Raw genomic sequence first — 23759 nt, forward strand, 5'->3', positions numbered from 1 at the left:
GAGGAGGCCGGGGGCCAGCTCCTCTCCACCGCAGAGTGGGGCGGGGGAAGGAGGTGGAGGGGTGGGAGGAGGGCGACGGAAGAGGAGGTAGCCGCGCAGAGATCTTCCCGGCGACGACGGCGGGCGGCCGCTCCCCGATCGCGCTGCTCGTGCTGCTGGGGGCCCGGCTCGGACTGGCCGGACGCGATTCCTGCGTGGAGCCGCGCAGAAGCCGGGACCCGCCGGGAACCGAGGGAGCCTCCGCCGCGCGCCGCTGCCGGTCCGCGGGTGGGCGGGCTGAGGGGCGGAGGAGCCGGGGGCCCCGCCTCCCGCGTGCTGCAGCCGGAGCCGCCACCGCCGCTGCCCCGCCGAGGCTTTAAACAGCGGGGCCCGCCCCGCGCCCGCCACACTCGCGCGCAGACTCGGCCGCCGGAGGCATTCGTGCCGGCTCGGGCTAGCGGCGGCGAGCGCGCGGCTGGGAGTGCGACTCCCCCACCTGGCGTTGCGGCCGCTACCGCCGCCGGCCGGGGGCGCGGAGGGCGTGCAGCCCGCGAAGTCCGCCAGGTTCTCCGGGTCCGCCGGGGGTCGGGCGGCGATGGAACCGGGGCCCACGGCGCCCTCCTCCGGCGCCCCGAGGCTGGCCGGGGTTGGGGAGACGCCTCCAGCCGCCCCGCTGGCCGGGATAGACCTGCCCGGCACAGCCGTGCCCTCAGTGCCGGAGGATGCTGCGGCTGTGAGCCGTGGCGGCGGTGGGGTCCGCGGGGAGGGCGCCGCGGCGGCTGGCGACGGGCTGGGCAGACCCCTGGGGCCCACCCCGAGTCAGAGCCGCTTCCAGGTGGATCTGGTTTCCGAGAATGCCGGGCGGGCGGCGGCGGCGGCGGCTAGCGCTGGAGCGGGAGGCAAGGAGACCCCGGCGGATGCGAAAGCCAGCGTCGAAGGCGGGCAGGCTAAGGCCAGCGAGGAAGCCAAGGGCCGCTTCCGCGTGAACTTCGTGGACCCGGCTGCCTCTTCGTCGGCGGACGAGAGCGTGTCGGATGCGGCAGGGATCGGAGGCGACGGGCCCAACGTGAGCTTCCAGAACGGCGGGGACACGGTGCTGAGCGAGGGGAGCAGCCTGCACTCGGGCGGCGGCGGCGGCGGCAGTGGGCACCACCAGCACTACTACTATGACACCCACACCAACACCTACTACCTGCGCACCTTCGGCCACAACACTATGGACGCCGTGCCCAGGATCGACCACTATCGGCACACGGCAGCGCAGCTAGGCGAGAAGCTGCTCCGGCCCAGCCTGGCGGAGCTACACGATGAGTTGGAAAAGGTGAGCTCTCCTGGCCCTCTCCCTGCAGCCCTCCCCTCCTCCCCAGCCTCTGGTTCGCGCTGACCGCGGGACACAGCCGCCGGCTCTCCACGGGTAAGGCGGCGGGAATGGACATGCAGGACTCGCTGGCATCTCTGGATTCAGCTGTCAAGGGTGGAATTGCATAGGAATGTAACTTAATATCTTGAAAGTTTGCAACGGGTTAGGCTAGTTACGTGATACAGGAGAGGCTGCTTTTAACAATCTTCCCCATCCAGTTGTATATCTAGTTATGCTTTTTTTTTTTTCCTTACCCACGCTTAACAATTACCATCCCTCTGAATGACAGTTGTGCTTTTAGGTCCGGACAAGGGAATGTGAGGGAGGTTTAGTTGAGGACATTTCTCAGGAGAGAGTGGAGAGAACCTGCCATCCGTGTCTTTTTTTAAAGGTTGTATTGTATGGCTTCTGTATACCCATTAGGGCTCCCAAGAGTGGGAACGTTAGTGTTAGAAGGGAAAGCCTTAGCAGCGTGTGTTTGTGGTCTATGAATTATTAAAGCTCTGTTCCTGCAATCTTGAATGTGCAAAGATCATAGAAATCTTAAATCTTGGGACAAGCTGTTCTTGATAATAGCATAAATCCACCTTTTATAATGTAAACCTTTTGGAAGAGGGGTCACATCAAAAGGGGGGTGGAGTGGGCAGAGTCTAAAAGAGGGAGAGGGAGAGAAAAACAGGAGACTTGTGGAGGATGTCTATCTAGAAAAGACCTTTTGGGGTCTTGCGTAAGTAGTTATACTTCGTGAACAGAAAGCCATCCCTATAAAACTATTGATTTTTGTAGTTCTGTTTTTTATGACCGCATAAGACTTTTTATTTCTTCAGGGTACAAAATCGTTCTTTTGAGATAACACTGATGCTTTTGAGATTTGATTAATAATTAACTTTTTTTAATAACTTGGATTACTTGAAGTCTGCCTTTACAAGTGTACAATGACTACATTGATGGAATTTGTGAATGCTGAGTTAGTAGTACCATGTAGATTGATGTGATCATAGTGTCGAAAAGTTGAAATAGAAATACATAAAGTATGTAATTTCTTTTGGATATGATTATTTGATGTCATACAGTCATTTTATACACACCTGTCCCAGTGTTTGAAAATGTGACATATTCATTGAGATAATTACTGAGGTCCCAACCCTTATAGTGTATCGATTGTTTAAAAGCCTGGCATCATTTAACTTTGGGTAATACTATTCCTTTCCTTCCGTTATGGTATTTTGTCATTTCAGAAGAAAACATTTTTTAAAAAACATTTTATTCGTATTTCTGTTGTTTCTCTTAAATCTATTCTTTTTTTCAAAATTCCTTATATAGTCCTTATAAAATAGATTATGTAGCTGGTTTATGTAGCTGGTAATTCCCCTTTTGTTAGAGCATTTTTATTATTGAAAATACTATATAGATATTTTCAGATTTATTTCATCAAAGCCCTTAGTTGAGTAGTAAAACAGTCTATATTTATGCATAAGTCTTAAAGGCTTTTTTTATTGAAGGATATTATTATATACCTTGATCTTGTATGCTTCCTGGGAAAGTGTTTGTTATTTTAAATTAAATTCTCTAAATAGCAAATCACTTCTAGTTCTCCCAAAATTTCAGGGTTTTGTTTGGTGTTTCTGGTCGGCTTACAATGTATGAGCAAGAACACCTGCGTTGTTTAGAGGTGCAGTAGTTAAAGAAGTCACCTAGGCTATTAACCTCAGCTTCCTCATCTTTCAGAGTTATTTCGCAGATTAGAGGAAAAAATGTACACAAAGGCCCTTGTTCAGTACCAGCAAAATAATGGCCAGTATGGTATATAGTCTTATATTGGCCCTTCATAAAGTAAATAGTTAGGAACTTCCTTGGTGGTCCAGTGATTAGGACTCTGGACTTCCAATGCAGGGGGCAGGACTTCAATCCCTGGTCAGGGACCTAAGATCTCGTATGTTGTGTGCTGCAGCCAAAAAAAATAAATAAATAAATAAATTGAAAGTACATAGTTAAGCTTTAGGACTTCACTTTTAAGATTCTTTTAATCTCTACAATTTTCAATGAATTGTAGTAACTAAGATGTTACCTTCAGAGTTTCATTTGTGCAGCATGTGGTGTAATAAGTTCTTTGTAGTTTTTTACCTTTTACTATTCAGGTCCTTTATGGGCAGTGAAAAGGTTTATTAGGTTAAGTACAGAACCTCATCTTGAAGATAATTTTGTTTAGAAATTAGCAAACAGATTAAAGAGACGTGTCGTGTTAAGGAGTACCAATCTGGCCATAGATAAACCGCTATTGAAGGAGGGCAGGGTGAGGCTGATAGTACAGGTTGGCAAGATTCCCAAATGTTGTTCATCACTTTTTAGATTGACTTTTACTCATTAAAATCTTTTCTACTGCTTGTAGCCTTAGATGAAATCATAGTGCTCAGAATTCTATAGCATTTAATCCTAGCTCTTGATTGACTGTCATGGAGTCTAGTCAGGTCACTGAGTTCTTCATTATCTACCATGGATCTAAGTCTGTGCTGGGAACTATGGAAGAATAAAAAAAGTAAAAGAAAAGCACTCCAGGAACTTGTTGGTGGAAAGGACTACACTGTCTTCTGATACTTGAGTTCCTTTCTTTGCCTAGCACTGTGACTTTTTAAGCATTTTGCCTAAAAATCCAGCTGAAGAGGAATAGTTAAATAATCAAGGTGCATCTTGCTGTATTACACAGCCATTCCAGGGCCAGGACTCATGAGTCCCCCATTTACCAGATATTTATTAGGGAGAAGAGTTTCTGAGGTGTAGGTCACGTGACTGTGGCACTAGGGAACGATGCAGTGATTAGCAAAATAGATACTGACTAAATGGCACCCCACTCTGGTACTCTTGCCTGGAACATCCCAAGGACGGAGGAGCCCAGTAGGCTATATAGTCCATGGGGTTGCAAAGAGTCGGACACGACTGAACAACTTCACTTCACTTCACTTCTGTCACACTCTAGTAGGCATACATTAATCAAACAAATAATGTAATTAAATCCAACCCCCTTTGGTGCTGTGAAAGAGGAGTATAGAATGTTGATGAAGATATAATTTTAGTTAGGTTTGGGGAGGCCTTTTTCACAAAGTGTGACACTGAAGCTGAAACTTAAAGGCTAAGCTGATGATAGAGCAGAACAACGTGCTGGGTCAAAGGAACAAAATCTGTGAAGATAGTGAGAGTGGTGTGTTCAAAGAACTATAAGGAGGCCAATATAAGATTTATTTATAAAGGTAGTGAAAAGTGATTGATTTTGTGCGACACAGAAGCAGCTTTTGCTGTGGTCTCATTATACATGATAAGGGTTGGGGGCAGAATGAGTGGGATGTACGTGGATTGGATATGGGCATGAAAGAGAAGCTGACTCCTAGATTTTGGGCCTGAGCAGCTGAGTACGTAGTACTTTGCTTAAGATGGAAAAGACTGGAGAAGAAACATTGATTTGGGGAGGAAAGAGAGAATGCTTTTTGAGTAGCTTGTAAGACATCTTAGTCTAAGAGTCATTTTGAAGGAGAAGGAGCAGAATACATATGTATATGAAATACATGTGTGTATGTGTATATACTTATGTATGTGTATATGTATTGATGGTCTAAAGTCATGCGTGAAGTTACTTGGGAAAGTGGGTAGATAAGAGAACGAAACATGGTCTGGGCTTCGACTTGGGGAATGCCTAGAGGTCTACTGGAGATTGTGGAGACACTGGCAAAGGAAATAAAGAAGGAGCTCTTAGGCTGGTGAGAAATAGCCAGGAGGGCAGTGTCAGGGAAGCTGAGAGAAAATAATTTTAAAGAGGACAGAAAGTCTTCAAAGCTGATGCCAGTAATTGACTTTTTTTTTTAAAAGAATAAAACTGACGTAGTGATTTCTGCCCCTACAAAAAGCAATTAAAAAGCAGATGATAAATAAATAAGTATTTGATAGACAGTTTCAACGTGTATGATAGAAAATATCAGATGTGGAAAAATGTCTCATGTTTCACTAAGCATGTTGGTTTTTTCATTTAATTCCTAAGAAATAAGTCTTAGACACATTTTACTTATGATAAAATGGGCTCATAGAACCTGAAGAAATTCCTTAATACCACTGTCATAGAAAGTGGTACAGATGAAATTCACACCCAGGTTTTTTGTTTTTTTTTTTACTGTTGCCAGGACATAGCTCCTCTTTCTTATTGTTTCTTCGTCCTCTGTATTCCCTGGGCCTGCTCTGAGATGGCAGGGATGTTGAGGGGGACATGTTGGGGATTGCCAACATCACTCTTCTATCTTGCCCTGAGAGTGGAATGGTTACATAACTGAAAGAAGAGAGAAGGAATTATTGACTAACGTGATTGTCTCTTTCACTAGGATTTGAGCTGGTATCTCATTCATCTCTGGACAGAGAATAGGTAGTTAATAAAGATTTGTTTGTTGAGTATATCAGAGTGATCAGTTCCTCCCACTTAACAAGGACTTTAAACAAGTGTAGCTACTGCTCTAAGTGGGTTGTGTTGTCTTGGACAAGAAATTCCACACACTGCTAATCATATCAGTACAGAGCTTGAGTTTTGGAAGATCACCCAGGAAGAAGAATGGGTCAAATCCCTGGGGATAGGGAGTAGAGTAGGTCCAGGTTGAGTAGAGGTGGGACTTTGATCAGAAATATTTGTGTGTGGCACAAACTTGGACTGTTTCACGATTTTGCCGGGGGCCCCACCCTCTAAGGGCTTCCCTTGTGGCTCAGCTGGTAAAGAATCCGCCTGCAGTGTGGGAGACCGGGGTTAGATCCCTGGGTTGGGAAGATCCCCTGAAGAAGGAAAAGTCTACCCACTCCAGTATTCTGGCCTAGAGAATTCAACTGAGCGACTTTTCAGTTCAGTTCAGTTCAGTTGCTCAGTCGTGTCCAACTCTTTGCAACCCCATGAATTGCAGCACGCCAGGCCTCCCTGTCCATCACCAACTCCCAGAGTTTACCCAAACTCATGTCCATCAAGTCGGTGATGCCATCCAGCCATCTCATCCTCTGTTGTCCCCTTCTCCTGCCCCCAATCCCTCCCAGCATCAGGGTCTTTTCCAATGAGTCAACTCTTTGCATAAGGTGGCCAAAGTATTGGAATTTCAGCTTCTGCATCAATCATTCCAATGAACACCCAGGGCTGATCTCCTTTAGCATGGACTTTTACCACCCTCTAAACCAGAGCCATCAGAGCTGAAGTCTGGTTTGCCCATAAGACTGTACATATTCTCCAAGTATACACCAACTGACTACCTGGAAAGAAGGAAAGATAAATTTGAGGTTTAAAATGTGGCAAAAAATCTGTGTACTGCTTTTGTAGTCAGTGTCTTCATGTGTTTGTGTTCACACTTACATTCCCAATCTTGTTAGACCAGAGTTTAAAGGACCAAAAGATAGTTTCTTGGTTCTTAGGTATTGAGTGTGTTCAGTTTCACTAATTTTTTTTATTACATGTTTCATATGTGTTTGTAAAGTCTGTGATACTAATCAGATTGGCTCCATGCTGAAGTGAAATGAATATGAATTTTTTAGTTATTCAAAAAGTCTTGATTGAGCACCAGTAATAGCCCTGTTCTGAGTGCTGAGGATACAGCAGCGAGCACAAAAGAATTGTAGAGCTTTTATCTCAGTGGTAGGAGAAGTAAGCCAGTAAGTCTGATATAACTGCTGTGAAGAAAATGAAAGGTAGGTAGATGCTAATGGCTGGGGTGGTGCTGTTTTAGGCGAGTTAGAGAAGCCTGCTCTGACTCAAGCAGTCACTGCTGCTGCTTGTAAGTCGCTTCAGTCGTGTCGGACTCTGTGCGACCCTATAGACGGCAGCCCACCAGGCTCCCCCGTCCCTGGGATTCTCCAGGGACACTGGAGTGGGTTGCCATTTCCTTCTCCAATGCATGAAAGTGAAAAGTGAAAGTAAAGTCGTTCAGTCGTGTCCGACTCTTAGTGACCCCATGGACTGCAGCCTACCAGGCTCCTCTGTCCATGGGATTTTCCAGGCAAGAGTACTGGAGTGGGTTGCCATTGCCTTCTCCACGAGCAGTCACTAGACAGGAGCTAAAGATCAGCCCCTACAAATACCTTGGGAGAAGAATCAGCAGAGGACTGCAAACACCAGGACCTTGAGATAGGAGTGTGCCTGGGGTGTGCTTGACGTGACTGAGAAACAAGGGGACCAACAAGACTGGGGTGACTAGTAGGAGTGTGATAGGGGAGACTGGAACAGTAGTGAAGAGCAACAGTGTGAAACCTGGTAGATCATGATGAAGACTTAGGATTTTACCCTGAGTGATGTAGGGAGTCATGGGAAGCTCTGAGCGCAGACTTGACATGATCTGACTTACAGTTGTAAAACATCACTCTCATTGCTGTGTGGGGAGTATCCCATCAGCACTTAGAGTGGAAGCTGGGAAACCAGTTAGCGGTGTTTTAGTTATGATGATGATGACAATTATGAAGGTGATAGTGTTTGATATGATGACAGGTGTTTACATGCTGATTACATTTAAAAGGTGAAATTCTTGAGATTAGCAACTGTTTGAGTGAGGAGTTTTCCCTTGTTGAGAATAGAATCAATGTTTATGAAGAGGTGAGAGACTGGGAAGAGCAAGTTTGGTAAGTGGACTCAAGAGTTGGGTTTCATCCTACAAGTTAATTCTATAATGGGGCAAACAGTTATAAAATTGCAGCTACTCGTTTGTGAAGTAATAGAACCTAAGAAAATGGGTTTTAATTTCTAGCATAAAAATGTGTTTTTATGAGAACTGGTAGTTTTTCAAAGAGGATATGGGAGTGGGGAACTAGTGAGTTGACTCCACAAAGTGAAGGAGTGAGAATGGACAAGCAAATCTACTTAACTTCCGAAGTTAAAAACATATCAATGGTTTCCCATTAAATAGTAAATTTATCATCTGCCATTGGCTTTATTATTCTTCCATTTTTCACTAGAACCTGTAATAGTGCTTTCCTAAAGCTATTAAGAAAGATCCGTATAGTCAAAGCTATGGTTTTTCCAGTAGACATGTATGGATGTGAGAGTTGGACCATAAAGAAGGGTGAACCCAAAGAATTGATTCTTTTTGACCCTTGGTGTTGGAGAAGGCTCTTGAGAGTCCCTTGAACTGCAAGGAGATCAAACCAGTCAATCCTAAAGGAAATCAGTCTTGAATATTCATTGGAAGGACTGATGCTGAAGCTCCAGTACTTTGGCCACCTGATGCAAAGAGCTGACTCATTAGAAAAGACGCTGATGCTGGGAAAGATTGAAGGCAGGAGGAGAAGAGGATAACCGACAGAGGATGAAATGGTTGGATGGCATCACTGACTCAATGGACCTGAGTTTGAGCAAGCTTCAGGAGATGGTGAAGGACAGTGAAGCCTGGGGTACTGCTGTCCATGAGGTGGCAAAGAGTCAGACACAACTGAGCAACTGAACAACAACAACAAAGCTATTATGGTAAAGAACCTGCCTGCCAGGGCAGGAGACATGAAACATGGGTTCGATCCCTGGGTCAGGGAGATCCTCTGGAGAAGGGCATGGACAGAGGAAATGACAAAATCCCATGGACAGAGGAGCCTGGCGGGCTATAGTCCATACTATAGTACAGAGTCAGACATGATTGAAGCAACTTAGCACAAAGCTGTTATGAAAAACTTAAAGCCCACAGAGAGCTTGGGGACTTCTGATTAGAAGAAGAGGGAAGTCTGAAAAGCAAACATCGCTGGTGTAATCTCATCTCTGTACAAGCTGGTTGTGGCTGGTGTAGTCATAGTACCCTTGGACTCAGAAATTTCTCTGTCTGAAATTTTCGCTATGCAGTTCCTGAACACTGACAAACTAGGTATTTATCTAGAGTAAGCATACTAGAAACCTCTGGGTGGTTCTTTGTTGGGTCGGTGTGAATTGGTTCCTTCAGTGACATAGCTTCTAACAGTTTAGTGTGTGAGTCATTTCGGAGCTGTATTGCAGGTAGGTGGCTTGGAAGACAGGCTTGACTATGCTCCATTAGAGCGAGACTTAAAGGAACTATGAGGATCCTGGCCATCTGCTGTACCGTGACTTTTACCCCATCATTTCACCTAAATAGTTCTTGGAACACAGGTATACCTGTGGCGGATTCATTTCGATATTTGGCGAAACTAATACAATATTGTAAAGTTTAAAAATAAAATTAAAAAAAAAAAAAAGTCACCGGTGACCTCCTTCATCCTTATCATTAATTCCAGCAAACCCTTTTTCTCAGTAGCATTCAGCCTTCCAGCAGCATTTGATATTCTTTTGAAGTCTTCTTGACACTTCCTTGGGTTCTATAGCAGCACTCTCTTAATTTTCCTTCTCCCTCTCCGGCTTTTTCAACCCAGAGTTTTCTGCAGTCTCCTTTGTCTCTAAACTGGCCATCCTCTAGGCTTGCCTCTGGCTTTCTTTCTTCGTTTGTCATCTTCTCTCTGTATATCACCTTTCAGTATTACCTGAAAGCTAATTACTTCCCGGATTTTGTCTCTTACTGATTAATATGCACTTTCTGAGTCCTGGGCATCCAGTGCCTGCTAGACATTTTTGCTTCATGTCTAAAGACACCCCACACTCACAAACTTATTTCTCCCCCTCTGCCTCCCAAAACAAAACCACCCAGGCCCTCTTCCAATGTGTCCTGTGTTTCTGAATGGTACTACCATTCATCACATTGCACAAGTGAGAAGACTGAGTCATCCCTGACACTTTCCCTTCTCTCTCTGTATATCCAGGTCATCACCAAGTTCTTTGCATCATCTCTATTTTCTAAATATGATTTTCATCCTCGCTGCTGCCATCCTAGACAACTGCAGCATGTCTCTCTCCAGCAAGCTTTTATAGTTTCCTCTTATTCACTGTGCCGTATCATTACTGTGCCCAGACTGTTCCTTTTAAAACAAAATTGACCATGTTATTCCTTGGCTTAAAACTAGCCCTGCATTGTCTAGCTCTGGGCTACATCCTCTTAAATGTTTCTGTTCTTAACAGCACAGTATTTTCTTTGGCCATTGGGCCTTTGTAGTATGTAATACGATCCAGGAAATCTTCCTCCTTTCTCCCCCACGCCACACTGATAAAACTTTTCAGTCTTCAAGTTTCACTTCAGTCCTTATTTCCTGGGAGAGGAAGCCTTTAACCTCCAGTCTAGGACAAATCTCTTTTCTCTTGGAGCACTTACTTCAATTAGAGGGAGTGTGTGTGTGTGAAGATGGTTATTGGAGTCAACTTGAGTTGACTTCAAGCTCCATGAGAAGCAGACTATGTCTGTGGCTGTTTATCATTATGTCCCCACTACATAGCAGATCTCAGTCAATACATGTTGAATAATAGAACTGTTTTATTTATAAATTAATGTTGCAGAAGAATCTTAAACTTTTATGTTCCTTATATTGTCATGTAGAATTTCTAAAGGACATTTGACAGCCATGTGGCCCCAGTTGGCACATGAAAGAGCTAAGTGACCTACCTGTCCAAAATCATAAGACCCATAACTGGCAGAGACAAGGCTGGAACTTGCAACAACCATTTTAATTCCCCGTTAATTCCAGTGTCCCAGAGTTTAATCCTGTACAAGTTCTTGCTGTTTGGTGGATTGTTTCTTTTTAAAATACCCATGGCAGTTGTTTTTTAGTTCATTGAAAATAAAGTAGAAAAGGTTTGGACTCCTCAGTTTCACAGTGTGGATAGATCTTTTCCTGACAGAAAATTCTTTTCAAAAAATTCTAAGAAAGTTTCTTATAAAAGGACTCAGTAAGTTTTTGTTTTTTGTTTTTGTTTTTCTTCCCCATTTCTTCTGCCTTTCTTATCTGTATCTCCCAAAAGTGGGATGTAATTTTTATGATCTGGGCTTTCACATTTCAATACTATAACCACTAGTCACATATGGCTGTTAAACTGAGTTTAAACTAAAGTTAAAAATACATTTACTTGAGCCATATTTTGAGTGCTCAGTACCCACATGTTGGCTGGTGGCTACCATACTGGACAGTGAAGATATAGAGCGTTTTCCTCATCACAGAGAACCTATTAGCCTGTGCTTCCATTTAAATAGTCACCACTAGTTTAAAATTGTTAAAACAGTCACTTTCCCCCCCTAATTTTGCATGAGATCCTTCCTTAAATAAAGTTGTCTAAACATATCAGGCCCTCAGTGAAGTATTTGTTGAGTCAGTGGACTTTATCTCTTTCCTCATCTTTAATATTGGAAAGTCTGTGAAGAATCTGTTAATATTGTATAAAGTGTTAAATTTCCAAAGCACTCTTAACTCACATGTCTGCATTTGGTCTTCTAGTCTGTCTTTGGAGGAGGTGGGTTTTCAGAAGGTCATGGAGTAGCAGTTATATTTTGCAAGGTTGTGGTTTTCCTAAGCACTTAACTAACACTTGGTGAGGCTGCATCTCTTTGAAACTAGCTTTCCGTCTTCCTTTCCTTTTGTTTGGACCAATGATTCCCAAATTTTAAAAGACTTACCTGGAAAAAAAGTACTCCTCCCTCCCAAAGAATATGTCTTAGACAGATTTTGGTTATCATTATGACAGAAGTACATTGTTGTGGGGTTTTTTTTTCTTTATTGATATGCTGAGTGTCAATTTTGAAACATCCTAATATAGGAATCTAACTATCAAAGGTCTGGATTTAACTCTTAGGTATATTGTTGTTTTTCAGTTGCTTAGTTGTGTCCTTCTCTTTGCGACCCCATAGATTGCAGCACTCCAGGCTTCCCTGTCCTTCCCATCTCCTGGAACTTACTCAAAGTCATGTGCATTGAGTTGGTGATGCCATCCAACCATTTCATCCTCTGTTGCCCCTTTTCCTCCTGCCCTCAATCTTTTCTAGCATCAGGGTCTTTCCAGTGAGTCAGCCCTTTGCATCAGGTGGCCAAAGTACTGGAGCTTCAGCATCAGTCCTGCAATGAATATTCAGGATTGATTTCCTTTAGGATTGACTGGTTTGATATCCTTGCTGTCCAAGGGACTCTCAAGAATCTTTTCCAGCACCACAGTTCATAAGCATCAGTTCATCAGTGCTCAGCCTTCTTTATGGTCCCAACTCTCACATCCGTACATGACTACTGGAAAAACTGTAGCTTTGACTGTACGGACCTTTGTAGGCAAAGTGATGTCTCTGCTTTTTAATACGCTATCTAGGTTTGTCATGGCTTTTCTTCCAAGGAGCAAGCATCTTTTAATTCCATGGCTGCAGTCACCATCTGCAGTGACTTTGGAGTCCAAGGAAGTAAAGCTTGTCACTGTTTCCATTTTTCCCCCCATCTGTTTGCCATGAAATGATGGGACCGGATGCCATGATCTTAGTTTTTTGAATGTTGAGTTTTAAGCCAGCTTTTTCACTCTCCCCTTTCACCTTCATCAAGATGCTCTTTAGTTCCTCTTCTCTTTCTGTCATCTGATCTTGTTTTCAATTTCTCCTAGTTTTTTTTTTTTTTTCATACGTAGTTAGTTGACTGTCAATCAGGGGTTTAAATCTTGCCCTTTCCACTTAATACTTGGATGATCTTTAGAAAGAGTACTTGCCACCCCAGATCCTCAATTTTCTTCTGTAGAAAATGGGAAAGACGTTAATTCATAGTGAGAAATAGCATATATTCATGTAAGAAATATGTGAACTACTAAGCGCATCAGTTCAGTTCAGTTCAGTCGCTCAGTTGTGTCCGACTCTTTGCGACACCATGAATCGCAGCACGCCAGGCCTCCCTGTCCATCACCAATACTGTGTCCCAAATGAAGTTTTTGTTATCACGTGTTTCTCCATATTTATTGCTTTTCTAATACTACATATTTAGGATGCCACTAAGTCGCATGTTTATATCCTTGACAACTTCTGGTTCTTCTTATTTTAAAAATAAAACAATTTGAAATGTAAATGATACAGTTATATCTTCCAGTATCACTTAATAAGTTTTCTGGTACCTTGAATTAAAATGTTCTTTTAAGCTATAGTTTGTTGACATTAGCAGGTTGTATGGAATTTGAGATGATATATAAATTAAAGTATTCTTAATGCATTTTGTTGTAACTCAGTCTTGAACAAGATGGGCTAGGTAGAGGACTGAATTCTTTGACTGTAATCAGCAGTTCTGACTTGGTTCATTGTAAAGTCACATGGTCACAGCATCCACTTTTATCTGTGGCACTTGAGTTTTGAGCTCTGCATTAATGCCGCTGGATATTAATAGACCATTGTTAGCCAGAGCAGATTGGATTCCTATAAAACAATACTTTGTTTTGAGAGCATAGTCTGTATGGGGGGCATTACACTGAATACACCAATCACCGACAGCACGGATAGGAAATGCTGGTAGCTTTGGGATGATATAATTGGCTAGAGCTTGATGAAAAAACGGTTAGAATAAGCCCAGCCACTCTGACATCTATATTTGCATATGTATGCATTCATTTGTAGATACTGATTTGGCTTTGCTTCATGATATTAATTTTAACACTTTAGCTTACTTTAGTATTAAGTAGATGCTATTGAAGTATATGAGAAATTTTTATCTAAAGTATCTTTATGAATGCCTTAGTTCAAAAGTTTGTTTTTACAATTTAAATAGCATTCTTTTTGTGAATTTTAACTTTCTTGAAGTATAATTTTTTTTAATCAATAATAAGCTGCTTTTAAAGAAAGTAGTGAAGTCTCTTACACTAACCGTACCCTGAAATGAAGATTTCCCACTCCTCTTTCTGTCATTAACAATGATTTAATTTGCCTTAATAAAGCTGGGCCCAGAAGTTTTGTTTCAGTTCTCTTATTGTGCAGTGTAATATTAACCCTTGCTAGCCCTGCTCTAAAGTGCTTATCAGTTGCCACTAAAGCAAACAACACAGGGAGGAAGCGCTCATTTATTAAAGACATTTTAAACACCAGAGACAGTACACAGCATTTCTAGTAGAGGGATCACTTCAGAGCCAGGTTCTTCACGCTGAATCCTGTTGACGTGCTGATGGTAGAGGGTATAATCCTTCAGCACAATTCAGCATGGAGATGCCATATTTGTACATATAGGTCATGTTTTTGTTTATTCTTCCAAAGGTAATCTTAAACTGTCAATATTATAAGAAGCAATGTAGTGGAGTCTAGATTAATAATGTTTTGCAGTATTTATTTTTATGTATTTGTTCAACATCTAGTTACTTGAACTCACCCATGGGCAGTTGCAATAATACAGCACTTGTTTGTTGTCCATAATAATAGCCAAAATTCATCAACCACTTACTTTTAATGTCAGACAGTGTACCAAGTAATTAATACATTTTCTTTTTTAACCTTTTAAAGGTCTTTTTAAAATTGTGAAATATAGCAAAGAAAAAACACAAAGCCTGTGTGTAATTTAATCAAAGAACAGACCATTGCTAGCACCCCAGAAACCCTCTGTGTACCCCTCTCTAATCTTCCTGTGCCAAAAGTAACCACTGTCCTAACTTAATGGTGATTATTTCTTTGGGTCTGGGTCTTGGTCTTTTTTTTTTTTTTAATGTCTTTGGTCACCTTTATGTATTCCTGAAGACCATTAGTCTAGCTTTGCCTGCTTTAAAACTCTACATGGAATCCTATGGTTCTTTTTTATCTGTCATCTTTTGCTCTCTGTGTGTATTTATGATTCATTCATTTGTATTCCTGATTCTCCTCCATTATATGAAATGCTACTGTTCTGTAGTTGTGGATGTTTGAGATTGTTTCTGGTCCTTGGCACTTGTTACAGTGCTGACATGAACATTTTAATATGTGTCCTGCTTCATTTAAGTGTTGTTTATCTATAGGGATATTTCTAGGAGTAGATTTGCTGGATGAAAAGGTGTGCATTTTTTTCAGCTCACAAAGATAATGCCCAAACTGTTTTTCCAAAGTTGTGTGCCACTTTATATTCCCACTAGCAGTATGGGAGAGGTTTTTTGTGTTCTGTACAGTCATGTTTTCTCACTTTATCTTCTTAAACATTGTGGGATCGGTAATACAATCTCCATTTTACACATGTGGAAACTGAGAGCCAGAGGTGTTAACTTACCGGAGTTTCACATAGCTAGTGAATAGCAGAGCTGGGTTTTGAACCTGGATCTGACTCAGGACATAAAATTTTACTTGTTACTATTTCAGGACGTTATTTGGAAAACAGGGATTGCTCATAAAGGCCCATAGAGGCTCAATATTCATTCTCTGTGTCTTTGATTAAAAATGTCAGGAAAGGCCATTTTAATTTATTTTGAAGGAGTAGAGGTAGATGCTTAGATAACAAGAGCTGAATAAATCAATTACCGAGTGTGATATATGTTATGAAGACAGTAAAAGGGGCACTGCTGAGAAGAAACTATATGTTAGGTGATCTGGGAAGGAGGCTACATTTGAGCGAAGACCTAAAGGTTGAGAAGGAGCCAGCCATTTTCAAAGTGTGTTAAAAACAGAGGGAATAGCAAGCAAAAAATTCCCCAGGAGGAAATACTTTAAAACCAACATTTCAGCAACAAAGCAGTGTTATATTAAATTAAATATTTTAGTTAGAAGTCTTTCAGTAACTTCCTAACTTTAAAGGATAGGATTTTGAGGATATACAAAAAACTTAAAGAAAAATTATTAGGAATAGTAAAGTCTATAATTGTAAAAATACAGAAACTTTACTTCTATTTTTTTAATAAATTTATTTATTTTAATTGGAGGCTAATTACTTTAAAATATTGTATTGGTTTTGCCATACGTGAACATGAATACGCCATGGGTGTACACGTGTTCCCCATCCTGAACCCCCCTCCCACCTCCCTCCCCAGAAACTTTACTTCTAAAACAGACTAATATTTACTTTTTATTCAATTATGTCAAATCTTGCTATGTGTGGACACAAACCACTAATGATAAACTTCAAGAATTCTGTGTGGGTAATTTTATTTTTCAAGCCTTCCAAAAAGGGCATGGATGTGTAGGTGGATTCCCAGGGGTCAAGAGGTTACAATGATAAATCATATATGGGAGGAAAGAACCTAGAATGCCCTTAGTTCAGTTCAGTCGCTCAGTCATGTCTGATTCTTTGCGACCCCATGGACTTCAGCACACCAGGCTTCCCTGTCCATCACCAACTCCCCGGGCCTACTCAAACTCATGTCCATCATGTCGGTGATGCCATCCAACCATCTCATCCTCTGTCGTTCCCTTCTCCTCCCGGCTTCAGTCTTTCCCAGCATCAGGGTCTTTACCAGTGAGTCAGTTCTTTGCATCTTGTGGCCAAATAATTGGAGTTTCAGCTTTAGCATCAGTCCTTCCAGTGAATATTCAGGACTGATTTCCTCTGGGACTGACAGGTTGGATCTCCTTGCAGTCCAAGGGACTCTCAAGAGTCTTCTCCAACACCACGGTTCAAAAGCATCAGTTCTTTGGCACTCAGCTTTCTTTATAGTCCAACTCTCACATCCATACATGAGCACTGGAAAAACCATAGCTTTGACTAGAGGGACCTTTGTTGGTAAAGTAATGTCTCTGCTTTTTAATATGTTGTCTAGGTTGGTCATAACTTTTCTTCCAAGGAGTAAGCGTCTTTCAATTTCATAGCTGCAGTCACCATCTGCAGTGATTTTGGAGCCCCCAAAAATGAAGTCTGTCACCGTTTCCATTGCTTCCCCATCTATTTGCCATGAAGTGATGGGACCAGATGCCATAATCTTAGTTTTCTAAATGTTGAGTTTTAAGCCAACTTTTTCACTCTCCTCTTTCACATTCATAAAGAGGCTCTTCAGTTCTTCTTTGCTTTCTGCCATGAGGGTGGTGTCATCTGCATATCTGAAGTTATTGATATTTCTCCTGGCAATCTCGATTCCAGTTTGTGCTTCATCCAGCCTGGCATTTTGCATGATGAACTCTGCATAGAAGTTAAATAAGCAGGGTGACAGTATACGGCCTTGACGAACTCCTTTCCCGATTTGGAACCAGTGTGTTGTTCCATGTTGAGTTCTAACTGTTGCTTCCTGACCTGCATGCAGATTTCTCAGGAGGCACGTCAGGTGATCTGGTATTCCCATCTCTTGAAGAATTTTTCACAGTTTGTTGTGATCCACACAGTCAAAGGTTTTGGCATAGTCAATAAAGCAAAAGTAGATGTTTTTCTGGAACTCTCTTGCTTTTTCGGTGATCCAGTGGATGTTGGCAGTTTGATCTCTGGTTCCTCTGCCTTTTCTAAATAGCATTTAAAAAAATATTTTGTAATTTTATTTATTTATTTTTGGCTGCTTTGGGTCTTTATTGCTGTGTGCAGGGTTTTCTGTAGTTGCGGTGAGTGGGGCTACTCTCTGTACTAGTAGTGCTCGAGCTACTCACTGCAGTGGCTTCTGTAGTTGTGGAGAACGGGCTCTAGGGTAAGTGGGCTTCAGTAGTTGTGGCTCCCAAGCTCTAGAGCACAGGCTTAACAGTTGTGGTGCACAGGCTTAGCTGTTCAGAGGCAAGTAGGATCTTCCTGGATCAGGGGTTGAACCCATGTCTTCTGCATTGGCGGGTGGATTCTTTATCACTGAGCCTCCAGGGAAGCCCTGACCTAGAGCATTTGATCAAAAGAGATTGCTAACTTGAGCAGCTAACATGGTTTGTAATTGGAAAAAGAATATCCTAGGTAACATAGAAACCAAATGATTGATTGGTCTGTCTTAACTACCCTACCACCACAGCATCCAGAAAAGCTTCCAAAGTTAAATAACTAATGTAACTGTCTTGGACAATTTCATATTTAAACATTTTACATGCCTTTCAGGTGGGTTCTGTCTGTACACTAGCAATTCTTTCTCATAGGTGGTCTCATGCAGCTGTCTGTAGCAGTCTCATCTACACTGTAGACCCTGGGGGAATTTCTGCAAAGCGCAAAGAGATTTTTAAAAAATCCCTTCCGCTGTCATGGCGTGCAGAACTACTTCTGTCATTTTTTATGAGGATTATAACAGAGACCCTTAGCTTCTCTAGATTGGGAAGCAGAGGAAGGAAGGATGAAGCAAGGTAAGAGTGAAAATAGCTGAGGAATTGGGAAGTATAAGCAGGACAGTTTCTTAAGTTGGGCAATTTGTCTATTGTCCTCCTACCCAAAATAGACAGCTTAAAATAATTCACTTTGGCTCACTCACTGTAATATGTGGAATTCTCCCATTTAGAAGATTCTCTGCATTGCCACATTAACAGCTGCATGGCTTGGGTAAGTTAACCTATCAAAAGACTGTTTCCACCTTTGTTAGGTGGAGATTATATCTATTTCTCAGAGATGTTCCAGTTCAGGGAAAGAGGATGTGTACACATTTAGGGAAGTGTCTGGCACACAGTAGGCTTTCAGTAAATGCTGGCTGTTATGAAAGGAAGCCAGACAGATAATAGGAGTCCAAATATACAAAACCAAATTATTGCCTAACCTACAAATCAATTCATATCTAGAGTCAAACTCTTTAAAAGTCATGGGGGGAAAAAATCATCCTTTTCTCTGTGATATTTTCCATGTGTGTATGTAGTTATAGGAAATAATAAGAGAATTGCTCAAAAACAGATGAAAATACAGTGTATTTAACAACTCAGGCAGACTGTTGCACTGTTAAATAGGCTTTTCCTACTTGTTTTTCATTTAGTACAAATATTAATTTGGAAGAATTTGAAACTTCTGGAATGGATTAATGTTTCAGTTCTACTTATATGTGATCACCCTTCATGCTGGACTTCTGAGCTTTTTGGTGGTTGTAGTTAACAGAAATTTTTAGCATTGTTTGCCACAACCACTGGAGAAGGCAATGGCACCCCACTCCAGTACTCTTGCCTGGTAAATCCCAGGGATGGAGGAGCCTGGTAGGCTGCAGTCCATGGGGTCGCTAAGAGTTGGACACGACTGAGCGACTTCACTTTCACTTTTCACTTTCATGCACTGGAGAAGGAAATGGCAATCCACTCCAGTGTTCTTGCCTGGAGAATTCCAGGGACAGGGGAGCCTGGTGGGCTGCCGTCTATGGAGTCGCACAGAGTCGGACACGACTGAAACGACATAGCAGCAGCAGCAGCAGCCACAGCCACATCAATGAATAGATAACTTGATAACCTGAATAAGGACAAGCATTTTTGTATATTTAAAAATTTCTCTGTTCTTTGGTAGAGAGCAGCTACCACCCTATGCATAGCATCTTCTAAATAGTGTTAGTCGCTCAGTCGTGTCCGACTCTTTGTGACAGCCATGGACTGTGGCTCGCCAGGCTTCTCTGTCCATGGAATTCTCCAGATAAGAATATTGGAGTGGGTTACCATTTCCTTCTTCAGTCTTCTAAATAAGTAGTTGTTAAATGCATTTGAACTTTTATAGCTTTTTATCTGCCCCCAACATTGTATTCCTGTTCATGTTTTTTTTTTCCCCCTGTGGCTTAAGATGATTTGGTAAGGTTGATTTACTGTCTAAAAAGTCACATCAGTTGTGTTTAGAATCCAAATGTTACTTCATAGTTCAAAATGCTGTAATGCAGTATAGTTCCCTAGTCTTTATTTGGCAGGGTAAATGATTCATTAGCCTATATTTTGTGGCAGCCAGAAAGCAATTAGCCAGTACATATAATTTTGTCATGTTGAAAAACTAAAGCTATCTAATATTATTTCCTATTTTTCTTCTTTTTGCAATTTTCATCTTCAATAATTTTAACTTTGTGTTTCTATGTAAAAGAATACTCTATCTTATACAACCCTCACATTAACTCTGTAAGTTGGTGTATTCGTTTAATAACTACTTTCTAGTTGTTGAGGTAACACTAATAGAAAATTCTTTTCCTCTAAATAAGTGGACCTTTACACAGAAAGGTAAATGCATGCACTGAAGCGTGCATTCAGTTCAGTTCAGTCGCTCAGTCGTGTCTGACTCTTTGTGACCCCATAAACCGCAGCACGCCAGGCCTCCCTGTCCATCACCAGCTCCCAGAGTCCACCCAAACCCATGTCCATTGAGTTGGTGATGCCATCCAACCATCTTGTCCTCTGTCGTCCCTTTGCATTCATGAGACCATAAAGCATGATTGAGGTTTAATGCCACATATATATCAGAGATACAGTGTGGGGACAGAAGGAGAAGGATCCCTAATTGTAAGAGGAGTTAAGGAATGCTCACTGGCATGCGCTTTGGTCCTCCACGTAACATGGTGGGTTTGAGCTTCCCAGCAGGTGCCATGAGAGCAGCATTGTGTGGGCGCTGAGACGTGCAGCCCCAGGGAAACTGCTGCCTTTACTCTGATGGAGTTAACTGAGTGTGTAATCTTGTCCTTGTTGAGAAGTGGCCAGGCATTGAAAAGCCAGGCCACCTAGGAATAAGTTTTCTGCTAATCCTTTTGAAATGTATTAACTGTGAGTCACACTCTCACATTTCTCACATGGCACTCAGAGTTAAATTGCTGGACTACAGTCAAGTCATATCAGCTGACTTGATAGTCAAGCTCTAAGAAGGCCCAATTGCTATATGTGGCTGTAACACATTGATCTTTATTTATAGTTTTGAGACTCCAAGGAGATGGTACATGTAGGCAGGGATTATTATCCCATTTTACAGATTAGGAAACAAACTTTGATAAAGAGGCTGTGACTTGAAAAGAAGCACCCAACCGTTTCTTTGACTGCTTGAGACTTATTGGTATAGCAGAAAATGCCCTGGGTAAAAGATAGAAAACCTACCTTTCATTTTTAGTCTCTACTATAAAAATATGAATTCTAGGAGGGCTGAAAAGTCCCTAGCATGGTTCTTAATAAAATCAATTAGTAAATATTTGTTTAATGAATGAATGGAAGGATGTGGGTGTAGTTTAAGTCCAGAAACTGCTTTTTGCAACTGTAGAATCTTCAAATAAAAGAATATCAGGAGTTATTTTAAGGGATTGGAACATTTCCCTCTTCAAAGGGTGTCCATATTTCAGCAGCCTTAAGTCTGTCTGGAAACAATATTTTAGTAGCCATAGATCTCAAGAGAGAGTTCAGCAGCCTTAAGTCTGTCTGGAAACTATTTTAGTAGCCATAGATCTCAAGAGAGAGTTTGATACAGCTTTGCTCAGTTCTTTAAAACATCAGTAAAGGAATAAAAACCTGAACATTTTCCCCTCCTCCCAAATTTAAAAAAAAGTGTGTAGCTTACTGTCTTTTGCCTACTATGATCTAAAATTGCTGAGCTGAGATACTTTTTACCAAGCCTTTACCAGTTTAATTGTAAAAACAGAATGAATTTGTATAAAAATGAATAGATAGGGAATAGGCTTTGCCCAAATGTGTTATTAGTATTTTTTAACTGTATTCAGAAGTTATACTGTCTAGACAGTCTTGATTTTCCTTTACACAATAATAAGCCCCTTTATTTAACTTTGGAGAAAGCATGTGATCATAAATCATTCTGATCCCTGCACGATCATCTTTCGTGGGTATTCACATCCTTGTCTAGTGATATCACAAACACCATCTATACTACTTTGTACACTTGAGATGAAAATTTTGTGGACTTAAATAACTGGCATGTCCAAAGAAAGAGAACAACTGTGACATTTTAATGTAATAATATACTTAAAGCATCTGTCAATGCAAAGTGCATTGTCGTGCCCATGGTGAGGATGTATACAGATTACTGCACTCTAGGTTACAGAGCCAGTGAGACGTTTTTAACTGTAATTAAAAAATCCTTGGAGAAGTATTTTTTCCTAAAGCTTTGTTTTTGTCCATTATTGTAAAAAGAAATCTGGCTTCATCCTAGGTTGTCCCTAAAATACTCAGGAAAATTCTTATGTTAGGGAAGGAACAACAGGTCAATTTGGCAAGAAATTTTTTTTTTTTACTGAGGAATCATCATTAAACCAACCCCTCGTATTGAAGTAGTATTTTCTCTTAGGTCACACAGAATATGAACTATGACTTGTGATATGTAAAAGATAATTTAAACAAGTGAATTAAAAGACAAGTTAACTTTTGGATATTAGAAACTGAAAAACTGTAAATTCTTAAAGACATGCATTACAGAATAAATCTAAATTAATTTATATTATAAACAATGTTAATTATTAAGAACTTACTGTCTTTCTGATCAAATACCTTTTTTGATATTTAAGTGTTCACTGAAACCTTTAAGAATTAAAAACTAATCCAAAACAGAGAAACTACTTCCCTCTCCTTTTCATTTAGAAAAAAGTTATTGTTTGTGATACATTGACAATTTCTTTTTTTCTTATATGGTAAGAGCTAGAGTAGTAAACTTTCCACTTTCATGCATTGGAGAAGGAAATGGCAACCCACTCCAGTATTCTTGCCTGGAGAATCCCAGGGATGGGGGAGCCTGATGGGCTGCCGTCTATGGGGTCGCACAGAGTTGGACACGACTGAAGTGACTTAGCAGCAGCAGCAGCAGGGTAGTAAACATAATGAACTGTTCAAGTGACAGCATCAGTGTTTACATAGCGGGCTGAAATTCAGAGGGGAGATCTGATCTGGAAATATATGGGAGCCATCACTTACTACTCGTCCATATAGATGGTGGTTAAAGCTACAGGTCTGGTGAGATGACCATAGGGAAGAAATAGGGTGAAAAAAAAAGATGGGTCTAAGACCAAGTGTTGAACTGACTCCTGCCATTTAAATGCTGGGGGAAAGAGGCTGAGAGAGTATGGTATTTCAAAAAATGTTTGAAGAAAGAGGGGTTTGTCAACAGTATCATGAGCTACTTCAAAAGACCTTTGAGAGAGAGACTAAAAAATGTACATTAGACATTATATTTGGCAGCAGAGAAGACTTTGAATGTCTTGAAACATTTCAGTGTTATAGCACGGTGAAGCCAGATCAGTGAGCATTGATAAATAGACTGTATAGTATTTCAGCAAGTTTGGCTGGGCATTTGGAGGTGGGATGTGCAGTGTATAGCAAAAAGATAACCATGATTAGAGGAGAAAGAATGATCAAGTTGAGGTAGAAATTTGAATATACAAGGGAGAGTATCCATAGTGTAAAAATTCTACTTTTATCTACTCCCTGCAAAGAAATGATGACCATGGAAATCAGTTCCTTTTCATTCTTATATTTTTTGTAGTCTCAGAAAAATGGTCAATTACTCAGGTTTTCTCTCCCGAAGTTTCTCTTTTCATTTTTTTCCCATACCTTCTCCCACTAGCTCTTTATCCCTGGCCCGTCTCCTAAGTTCCAGTCATGAATTTTTTAATAGCCTGATAGAACTCTTTGTTTCATGGCTCCTCAAATTCAGTATGTCCAATTGAATTAATCATTTTCTTTTCAGACTGACATAATTGATCAGTATCTCTCTCTGTTCCATTGAGAAATCCTTCCAGTCACTGAGGGCCTACCTCTCTGGGTCTTCCATTGTTTCCCTTGCCTCTTCCTCTCTTCCCCACCCCGTTCTTGCTCCCAGTCTCAATCCCTGCTTTGTAGGTTCA

At 41.4% G+C, this 23759-nt stretch overlaps 1 protein-coding gene across 2 annotated transcripts in view; it reads left to right on the forward strand.

Moving 5' to 3' along the window:
- Positions 1 to 438: 438 nt before the first annotated feature.
- Positions 439 to 23759, forward strand: part of SLC12A2 (solute carrier family 12 member 2) — a 91922-nt gene continuing 68601 nt past the window's right edge. For both annotated transcript variants that reach the window (XM_025293037.3, XM_025293038.3), the window contains exon 1: positions 439 to 1300. In XM_025293037.3, coding sequence (XP_025148822.3) covers positions 575 to 1300 — 726 coding nt within the window. In that variant the 5' untranslated portion in view covers positions 439 to 574. The remainder of the gene's footprint in view (positions 1301 to 23759) is intronic.

Source organism: Bubalus bubalis, chromosome 9 (assembly GCF_019923935.1).
Source record: "Bubalus bubalis isolate 160015118507 breed Murrah chromosome 9, NDDB_SH_1, whole genome shotgun sequence".
Lineage (NCBI taxonomy): Eukaryota > Metazoa > Chordata > Mammalia > Artiodactyla > Bovidae > Bubalus > Bubalus bubalis.